Below are 10000 nucleotides of genomic sequence, written 5' to 3'. Positions count from 1 at the left end.
ACTTGTTTACGAATATCTACTTCTGCCTTTCATTATCTCCCATTACTTTCACCTGTCTTTTATACACACATCCCTTTTTATGTTCTACTCTCTCTTTATTTTTCTCACTGGATTTATTTATGTTCTTCACTATCTTCTTTCCCATTTTTCTTCTGTCTATTTATCCATTCTTATTTTTCACTCATTCTTTATTTTCTCACTCCTCTTCTTATCCAGTTTCATATTTAATTTTTATCTAGTCATCTTCAAATTATATACACACCCAAACACACTGTCTGCCAAAACACGCCTTTTTCACACAACTACTATCCAAACCCCTCTGACAAAGCTTCCTACACACAGGCACACTCTCCTGTCTCCTAAAATGCAGCCCATCACATCTTTACACACACACACACACACACACACACACACACACACACACACACACACACACAATTCTCTAATCCCAGGCTTTTTCACTACACACACACATACACATAAACACACTCCCCGAAGACACAGCCACATCTTTACACACCTACACACACACACACACATTCACCCATCCTCTAATCCTAGCCTTCCACATCCCTGTACACGCACACACACACAGATGTAAACACTCAGACATATCACACTCACAGACTCCGTGATGTGCTTGATTTGGTTCTGTCGGTTGGCGTTCTGGCTCTCCCGGATCTCCATGGCCTCTTCCAGCATGGTGCGCAAGATGCTGGAGGGCTGCGCGCCTCGAATGAAGGGGTGCTGTAGTAACTCTGTGGCTGTCGCTCGCTCCTCTGGGTTCTTCACTAAACATCTGTGTGGGGCAGAGTGTGAGGGTGAGAAAGGCTTGTTTGTTTTGCCACATTCTTCACTAAACATCTGTGTGGGGCAGAGTGTGTGAGGGTGAGAAAGGCTTGTTTATTTTGCCACAGAGTTGTTGTGATGTCTGGACCCCAACTGTTTAGGTGTCTGGAACCCACAAAGGACCATTTTCAGAAGTGCTTTGCTCTCTCTTGCCACAACTATTTTCAAAGGCCATTGAGATGATTTGCCAGGTTCTCAAAATAGTGTAGAAATCTTGTTACTCTATCACTACAACAAACATCCTAAAATCTCATACAGCTTCAACTAGAGACTTTTGAACATAGTGGAGGTGTGGCACACAAGTGTTTCAGAATGTGGTCCTACAAGAGGTCATGGGGTGTAGAAGTGTACATCAGCTTCAGAAGAGATGTTAAGGTATTTGGAATGAATTAAAAGAGGCAATAAGGTCAAGAAGTATTATGATGTGCTGTCACTAGGAGCAAGAATTTAGCCTCATCTGGATACAAAATGAATATCTCTTCTATTCACAATCAAATCTATGGTGCCTGCAGCCCAGTATAAACACCCAGATTCCTCTCAGTGAAGAACAAACGTAATGTTTTAAGAAGCCAAAATTAAGCCTCATCTCGATACAAAGTCAATTTCTCTCCCCTTTACAATATCTATGAGGTCTAAAACCTTACTTTTGCCCAGTCTAGAACCCTCCAGGTGAAGGAACATAATCACACTGTCATTACCTGGATACAAAGTCAATGAACTCTGGCTGCCACTGGTCAGGCTCTCGGAAGGAGGGGGTGGCTTGGTGGGGATCATGAAGATGGCACGCATGGGGTGGATGTCCCCATACGGTGGCTTGCCCTCCGCCATCTCCAGTGCCGTGATGCCTGCCAGGAGGGAGAAGGAGGTTACCAAGGAGTACAAAGGATACCCAATCACCAGCAGAAGGATTACCAAAGAGTTCAGAGGACAGCCAGGCACCAACAGGAGGGGGATTAGATAATGGGTACACAGGATAACCGAGCACCAATCCAACCCAACCTATCCTTATTTTTTCTTCTTTTATGTAGGAGGGGCACCAGCCAAAGGCAACAAAATTATAAGAGAAAAGGCCCACTGAGGTGCAGGTCCCCAAACAGAGTCAAAAGTAGTCTTCAAAGCTTACAGGATAACTAACCTAACCACAATAATACACAAACACACTCACCTAAACTCCAGATGTCCGCCACGCAGTCATAGCCGATTTCCTGGATGACCTCCGGCGCCATCCAGAATGGTGTGCCAATGACTGTGTTCCTCTTGGCCATCGTGTCCTGGAGGTGGTGGTGGTGGTGGTGGTGGTAGATTAGTTTGGTTTGTACAGATATGTGAATGAGAGAGAGAGAGAGAGAGAGAGAGAGAGAGAGAGAGAGAGAGAGAGAGAGAGAGAGAGAGAGAGAGAGAGAGAGAGAGAGAGAGAGAGAGAGAGAGAGAGAGAGAGAGAGAGAGAGAGAGAGAAACTGTTTCTCTCAAGGTTATGTGCAAGAGATGAGAAGGGGAGAAGATTTAAATACTACTACTGGTGCTGCTGCTGCTGCTGCTGCTGCTGCTGCTGCTGCTGCTGCTGCTGCTGCTGCTGCTGCTACTACTACTACTACTACTACTACTACTACTACTACTACTACTGCCACTACTAAACACACAGGTCCTGCTCCTCCTTGCTTTCAAAACTTGATACTTTAATCCTCTCTCTTATCTGAGCCCCACTGTCTGTCTCTTTCTCTGTATGTGTGCTTGCCTCCATTCCAGCAGCAGCAGCAGCAACAGCAGCAGCAGTAGTAGTAGTAGTAGTAGTAGTAGTAGTAGTAGTAGTAGTAGTAGTAGTAGTAGTAGTAGTAGTAGTAGTAGTAGTAGTAGTAGTAGTAGTTACACAAGAAAGTAAAAAGAAAGTAAAAGGAAAATACAAAGCAAATGTCATTATTTAATTTTACAAGTTTAGCTCTCTCTCTCTCTCTCTCTCTCTCTCTCTCTCTCTCTCTCTCTCTCTCTCTCTCTCTCTCTCTCTATAATGCATAACCAATACCTTCCTTCCATTGCATATCCAACACCTTTTACTTCTACTCCTGCAACGCAACAAACACACACACACACATACATATATATATCACCTCCCTTCTATAGACTCTCTCTCTCTCTCTCTCTCTCTCTCTCTCTCTCTCTCTCTCTCTCTCTCTCTCTCTCTCTCTCTCTCTCTCTCTCTCTCTCTCTCTCTAACACAACACAACACAACACAGTGCAACACTAACCGACAGCTGTCCTGCCACTCCAAAGTCCGCTAGTTTTGCGTGTCCTTGTGTGTTGAGGAGAATGTTGCCAGCTTTGATGTCGCGGTGAATCTTGCGTCGCAGGTGCAGGTACTCCAGGCCCCGCAGGGTGTCATAAACCACCGTGGCAATCTCCTCCTCCGTTAGGGTCTTCTTGCGCAGCCTCATGATGTCCGACACCGATCCCGCCCCACAGTACTCCATGACGATCTATGGGATTAGGTTAGGTTAGGTTAGGTTCAGTTAGGTTAGGTTCTGCTAGGTTAGGTTAGGTTCAGTTAGGTTTGGTTTAGTCTGTTTAGGTTTCATTCAGTGAGGCTGGCTAAAGTATGGAAGTAAGAGCAATAATAACAGCTGAAGCAAAAAAAAAAAAACAATAACAGGAAAATTATAAAAAAATAAACTGAAACTTAATAAAGAAAACAAGAAAACAGCAGTAATAGCAGCAACAGAAGCAATAATAACAGCAAAATTAACAGAAAAATTACAAAATAAACTAAAACAAGAAAAGTAAGAAAAAAAACTAAAAGCAGCAGCAGCAGCAGAAGCAACAACTGCAGAAATAACAGAAAAGAGAGAAAAACAAACTAAAACAAGAAAAAAAACAAGAAAAAAAGCAGTAACAGTAGCAGAAGCAGCAGAAATACAACCAATAACACCACCATAAGTAGCAGCAGGTCAGGTCACATTAGGTCAGGTTAGCGAGACTCACCCATAGGTCTGAGTCTTTGAAGTATGAGCCATAGTACTTGACAACATGGTGGGAGTCGCACTGCTGCATGATGGAGATCTCCTTGATGATCTCCTGCAGGTCAGTGTCGATGGGCACCTGCTTGATGGCCAGCACCTGCCCCGACTCCTTATGAAGCGCCTTGTATACGCTGCCATAGGACCTGGTGGGGGGTAGAGTGAGTGAGACAGTGAGGGAGGGAGGGAGTGAGGGAGTGACAGAAGAAGTGACTGAGGGAGTGACTGAAGGAGTGACTGAGGGACTGACTGAAGGAGTGACTGAGGGAGTGACTGAGGAAGAAGAGTGACAGGTTCAAATGTAACGAGAGGAAAATAGGCAGTTGAAAGGTTTGTAATGACAGAAATATAGACGTTTTGAAAGCTATGTAATGAGGAAAGGAAATTTAAGAGCTACAGGATGACAGGAGGGAGAGTGACAGAGGGAGTGAGTAACAGAGACTGAGATGTGAAATGTAATGAGATAAAAAAAAAGGTATAACATAAGCAATTGGGTATACAGATTCAAGGTAAGGTAATTGAATTAATGACTCACGGGGAACACAAGAGAGTGAATGAGGGGGATAGAGAGATGTAATATAGTGTCAGAGAGTAAGAGAGATGAAATGTAAGGAGACAGAGAAATATAGAAAGGCTTAAGAGAGGTAGTGGGGAAGAGAGAATGGTTCAAAGTGAGATAAAGATACTGATGATGCCAAAGGAACTGCAGGTGACAGGACAGAGAATGTGAGGGAGGGTGACAGAAGTAATACAGTGACAGAGTGAGACATATGAGAGAAATATGGATGTGTCTTTGGTATGTAATGAGGTAGATAGGAAAGATTGATTGAGAGCATGAAAAATTAAGAAGTGACAGGATAAGTGTGTGTGTGTGTGTGTGTGTGTGTGTGTGTGTGTGTGTGTGTGTGTGTGTGCCGGCAACACTCACCCTTCTCCCAGTTTACAGATGATATCAAACACCTCCTCAGGTTGTCGCATTAACGACTCCTCACTCAGCTTCACCAGCTCCCTGCAACACAACAACACACGTCAGAACACAAGGACATGGCAACACTCAGTACAACATAACATCAGGCCACTGACACGGCAACACACACTCCAATAACAACACGAAATCAGAACAGTACTACATGACATCAAAAATACTTAAAAATGTGCTTTATTATAACTATTTAAAAGGATTAGATCATAACAGAAAAACCATCCACCAACAAGAACACAAGGAAGAACACAACACAAAGACATACGAAAAGTAATTAGCATGACAACAAAAGTACTTTAAAAAAAATGTGCTTTGGTATAATTATTAAAAAAACATATCATAAGAACATAAAAGAACCATCCACCAACTACAACACAAAGACGTAAGAACAGTACCAAACACCAAAAATACTTTGATATAACTATAAAAAAAAAATAAAATAAATTAATCAAATCATAAAAACAAAAAAAAATCATCTACCACCACCACTACTACAACCACCACCATCACCACCACAACAACAACAATCTTAAAACACGAAATAAGACCGTAATCTGAAACACTTCTGGCCGCACCTCCACTACTTTCCAAAAGCCTCTAATTCAAAAGACACACGATTCCAAGAGTGTTTTTAAGGTTCTAGTGACAGATTAACAACACATCTACATTATAAACAGGAAAAAAAAACACCCTTGAGAACCCGGCTAGTTGTCTCTGTGGCATTGGAAAATAGTAGCGAGAGAACAAAGAGTTTCAAAATACGGACTGAACACAGGCGATCACCTACCCATTTTCATTCTGCTCCTCACAATGCTTGCTGTGTGACTCGCTGCAGTGGGAGAGAGAGAGGGAACACTGGTCAGACACGAACATAATACGGGGATTGATATATTGGTGAGGAATTGCGGAGAGAGAGAGAGAGAGAGAGAGAGAGAGAGAGAGAGAGAGAGAGAGAGAGAGAGAGAGAGAGAGAGAGAGAGAGAGAGAGAGAGAGAGAGAGAGAGAGAGAGAGAGAGAGAGAGAGAGAGAGAGAGAGAGAGAGAGAGAGAAGGATGTAAGAAAATATGGAAAACAAGGGGAAAGGATGGCGGAGAGAGAGAGAGAGAGAGAGAGAGAGAGAGAGAGAGAGAGAGAGAGAGAGAGAGAGAGAGAGAGAGAGAGAGAGAGAGAGTGATGGAAACAATATATAATGTTAGCTCTCTCTCTCTCTCTCTCTCTCTCTCTCTCTCTCTCTCTCTCTCTCTCTCTCTCTCTCTCTCTCTCTCTCTCTCTCTCTCTCTCTCTGTGTGTGTGTGTGTGTGTGTGTGTGTGTGTGTGTGTGTGTGTGTGTGTGTGTGTGTGTGTGTGTGTGTGTGTGTGTGTGTGTTCCAACAGGTGTTTCTACGTACGTACATACATACATACATACATACGTTTACCTACACATGATGCATACTAAACACACACACACACACACACACACACGTATTCCTTTTGTTTGTCTATACTCGATCATGGCCGCTGTGTGTGTGTGTGTGTGTGTGTGTGTGTGTGTGTGTGTGTGTGTGTGTGTGTGTGTGTGTGTGTGTGGAAATACCTACAAAGAAAATGACGCAAGTTGGGACAGGAAGGAAGAGGTGGAAGAGAAAGGAACACAAAGGAAGAACACAAAGCAGCAGATCTTTTGGCCCTTGTGGAGGAGGAGGAGGAGGAGGAGGAGGAGGAGGAGGAGGAGGAGGAGGAGGAGGAGGAGGAGGAGGAGGAGGAGGAGGAGGAGGAGGAGGAGGAGGAGGAGGAGGAGGAGATAAGGGAAAAAAGATAAGAAACTAGACGAAGACTAATATAGAGGAGGTTTAATCAGGAGGAGGAGGAGGAGGAGGAGGAGGAGGAGGAGGAGGAGGAGGAGGAGGAGGACACAGGCAACACCTCTGTCTTCCTTCTCTCCTCGCCTCAAGTGTAGTCTGTGTAGCCAAGACAGTGTACTCTCTCTCTCTCTCTCTCTCTCTCTCTCTCTCTCTCTCTCTCTCTCTCTCTCTCTCTCTCTCTCTCTCTCTCTCTCTGGTTCTGCGTGTTCAATTCAACTCTTCTTATCTATATTCCACGAGAGAGAGAGAGAGAGAGAGAGAGAGAGAGAGAGAGAGAGAGAGAGAGAGAGAGAGAGAGAGAGAGAGAGAGAGAGAGAAGGAAACGCCTCTGATATGGACGGATGTCTGCCCTGGTACGTCTCTCTCTCTCTCTCTCTCTCTCTCTCTCTCTCTCTCTCTCTCTCTCTCTCTCTCTCTCTCTCTCTCTCTCTCTCTCTCTCTCTCTCTCACACACACAAAAAAAATCCATGAGAAAGGAAGGTGATGAAAGAAGGGTGGTAGTAGTAGTAGTAGTAGTAGTAGTAGTAGTAGTAGTAGTAGTAGTAGTAGTAGTAGTAGTAGTAGTAGTAGTAGTAACCATAATAACTAAATCACAAATAATGACTATAAATATACCTTAATATGACTTATTTCTACTTCAAAGTAATTCATTTCTTACTTAACTGTACTATCTGTGTGTGTGTGTGTGTGTGTGTGTGTGTGTGTGTGTGTGTGTGTGTGTGTGTGTGTGTGTGTGGGAGTGAGTGTGTTTCATCATTAAGCATTTCCTTCCATGCCATCACTTTTTTCTCGTCATTTCTATAAACATTCCTCAATATTATTATTATTATTATTATTATTATTATTATTATTATTATTATTATTATTATTACTATCATCATCAATATCATCATCACAATTTCTTACAATCATTCATACGACAATCACCATCAAAAAACATTATCATCACCATCTTTAACTACCACCTCCCTTCTATACACACACACACACACACACACACACACACACTATTCTTACCCACACAGCGCAAAGAAGATGACATTAACACCTGCCCATTATCCTCTAACCACACAACTACAAGCGTGCCATCACCGTCACCACCACCACCACCAAGCCTATTCAGTGTGAAGGTAAACAAACAAAAGAATGACGCAAGGATGATGAGTGGAGTGATGAAGATGGCAAGGACGGAGAGAGAGAGAGAGAGAGAGAGAGAGAGAGAGAGAGAGAGAGAGAGAGAGAGAGAGAGAGAGAGAGAGAGAGAGAGAGAGAGAGAGAGAGAGAGAGAGAGAGAGAGAGGTAATAATATGAAGCGGGAGAAACGATGGAGAGAGGAAGAGAGCGAAAGGGAAGGAAAGAGAAAGATGAAGAAGTTAACAGAGGAGGACATGGGGAAGGAAATAAGATACAGAGAGGGGAAAAAGGAGGAGAAAGTGAGAGGAAAGAGGGAAAACGCGATAGGAGAGAGGGAATGATGTAATAAAGAGACGCAACAAAATATTTCTCAAGTTCCAAAGCTAGAAGAGATTAAAATATGGCGGGGTGAGAGATAAGAGATGGAATGAAATAGGGAGAGAGCGAAAAGAAAGAGGAACAGAGGAGAGAAAAAGGAATTGGGTACGGAAAGGGGAAAGGATGAGAAGGGGAGAGGAGAATGAGAGGAAAGTAAACGGGAAGAAGGGAAAGCGATAGATGAGAGGGAAATAAAAAAAAAAAACAAAGGGAAGGAAGAGGAGTCGATGGTCAGAGAGAGAGAGAGAGAGAGAGAGAGAGAGAGAGAGAGAGAGAGAGAGAGAGAGAGAGAGAGAGAGAGAGAGAGAGAGAGAGAGAGAGTTTGACAGCTAAGATTTTTCCAGTTTCAAAGATACAAAGATTAAAACAATAGGAACGGATTGAAAAGGGAAGAGGAATTTGGGGGCTGGAATGAATTGCACGTTGCTTGAAGGAAGAGACGAAAAACCCTTGAGGAAAAAGAAATAAGACTGACTCGGGAAACAGCTAAGATTTCTCTCTCCCGTTTGAAAAAGTACAAAAGATGAAAACGATAGGGAGGTATCAGAAGAAGGGTAGAGAAGTTTGTGGGTAGAAGGACTGCAATGCACGTAGCTGGAAGGAAACGGGAATTTTGAGGAAAAGGAAGAGGCTTGACTGGGGAAAGGCAGTTAAAATCCCTCGAGTTTCAAAAGATTTAAGCGATAAGGGGGTATTAGGAGAGAAGTTTGTGTGTGTGGCCGAAAGACAACATAACACGAGCTGAACACTGGAAAATCTGCTCTTTCTTTTCATCTGCATCCTTCCTTCTTGTACGTACGTGTTTTTAAGGCTTTCACACGGAGCCTTTAGTGGTGGAATTTGTATCTCACTGTGAATAGTTTATGTTCCTTCCACACACACACACACACACACACACACACACACACACACACACACACACACACACACACACATTTTATAGACACAGGATTACCAGTGACAAATCAGCAAGATACACCATACAAAATACATAATATAAATACACAATAGCAAATTACAACATAGTGCATGATATCTACACCCTCTGTCTTGAGAAACAAAACAAGACTTTTCACAGAGGGTCATTTAATATGCATGGTCTGAGTCGAAATATTAAGGACAGTTCTTACTCAGATGAAAACGAGGGAAAGAGATGAGTGTAATTGTGTGCAGTGCTTGAAATGCTTTTATTTGTATTTCCCGGTGAATAAATTTACGCCCCTTCTACACACACACACACACACACACACACACACACACACAAAGAGAGGCCCGTATTCTGAAACGCTTCGCTCGCCGCCTCTCTCACCACGACTACTTTCAAAGGCCACAAAAATGATAAGCCTGGTTCTGAAGACTGCTTTTCCTCTTAGCAATATCAAAATCTTGCTAATCTGTCACTAGAACCGTAAAAAAATTAATAACAACCCGTATAACTTCAACAACTAGGAGCCTTTGAAAGTAGTGAAGATGTAGCGAAGTGTCTAAGATTTCAGGCCATATTTCTTACCCGGATGGTGCTGCAGCGGGGAATCTCAGTGTGTGTGGGATGGAGCGAAGACGTAACGAAGAGGTGGTGGAGGAAGGCGAGGAAGAATACGAAGAAAGGGAAGCAGACAGGAAGGAAGAAGAGGGGTTAGTGGTAGTACAGGTGTGTTTAGGCACGTGTGGCTTGCAGGTGTGGCAGTGTATAGAGGGAGCAATGCCTGGGTGTAATAATTTCTGCTTAAACTCCAAGCTCTCCATTGTGATGCTTGAAAAGTGAGCCTATGTATAGCATCTAGGTTAGGTTAGCTTAGGTTACG

The 10000-nt window shown here is 43.2% G+C and overlaps 1 protein-coding gene across 1 annotated transcript in view; it reads right to left on the bottom strand.

Annotated features, from left to right (window-relative positions):
* LOC135115319 (serine/threonine-protein kinase 3-like) overlaps nt 1-10000 on the bottom strand; it is a 30840-nt gene that overhangs the window by 19854 nt on the left and 986 nt on the right. Inside the window, 9 exon segments of the mRNA XM_064031944.1 lie at nt 625-799; nt 1548-1599; nt 1602-1694; nt 2015-2120; nt 3093-3320; nt 3823-4003; nt 4786-4866; nt 5627-5668; nt 9706-10000. The exon segment at nt 9706-10000 is cut by the window's right edge and continues 986 nt beyond it. Of these exon segments, the coding sequence (XP_063888014.1) occupies nt 625-799; nt 1548-1599; nt 1602-1694; nt 2015-2120; nt 3093-3320; nt 3823-4003; nt 4786-4866; nt 5627-5668; nt 9706-9941 (1194 nt within the window). The 5' untranslated portion in view covers nt 9942-10000.

Source organism: Scylla paramamosain, chromosome 29 (assembly GCF_035594125.1).
Source record: "Scylla paramamosain isolate STU-SP2022 chromosome 29, ASM3559412v1, whole genome shotgun sequence".
In the NCBI taxonomy this organism is placed as follows: Eukaryota; Metazoa; Arthropoda; class Malacostraca; order Decapoda; family Portunidae; genus Scylla; species Scylla paramamosain.
This window is presented reverse-complemented; position numbering and strand designations above follow the sequence as displayed.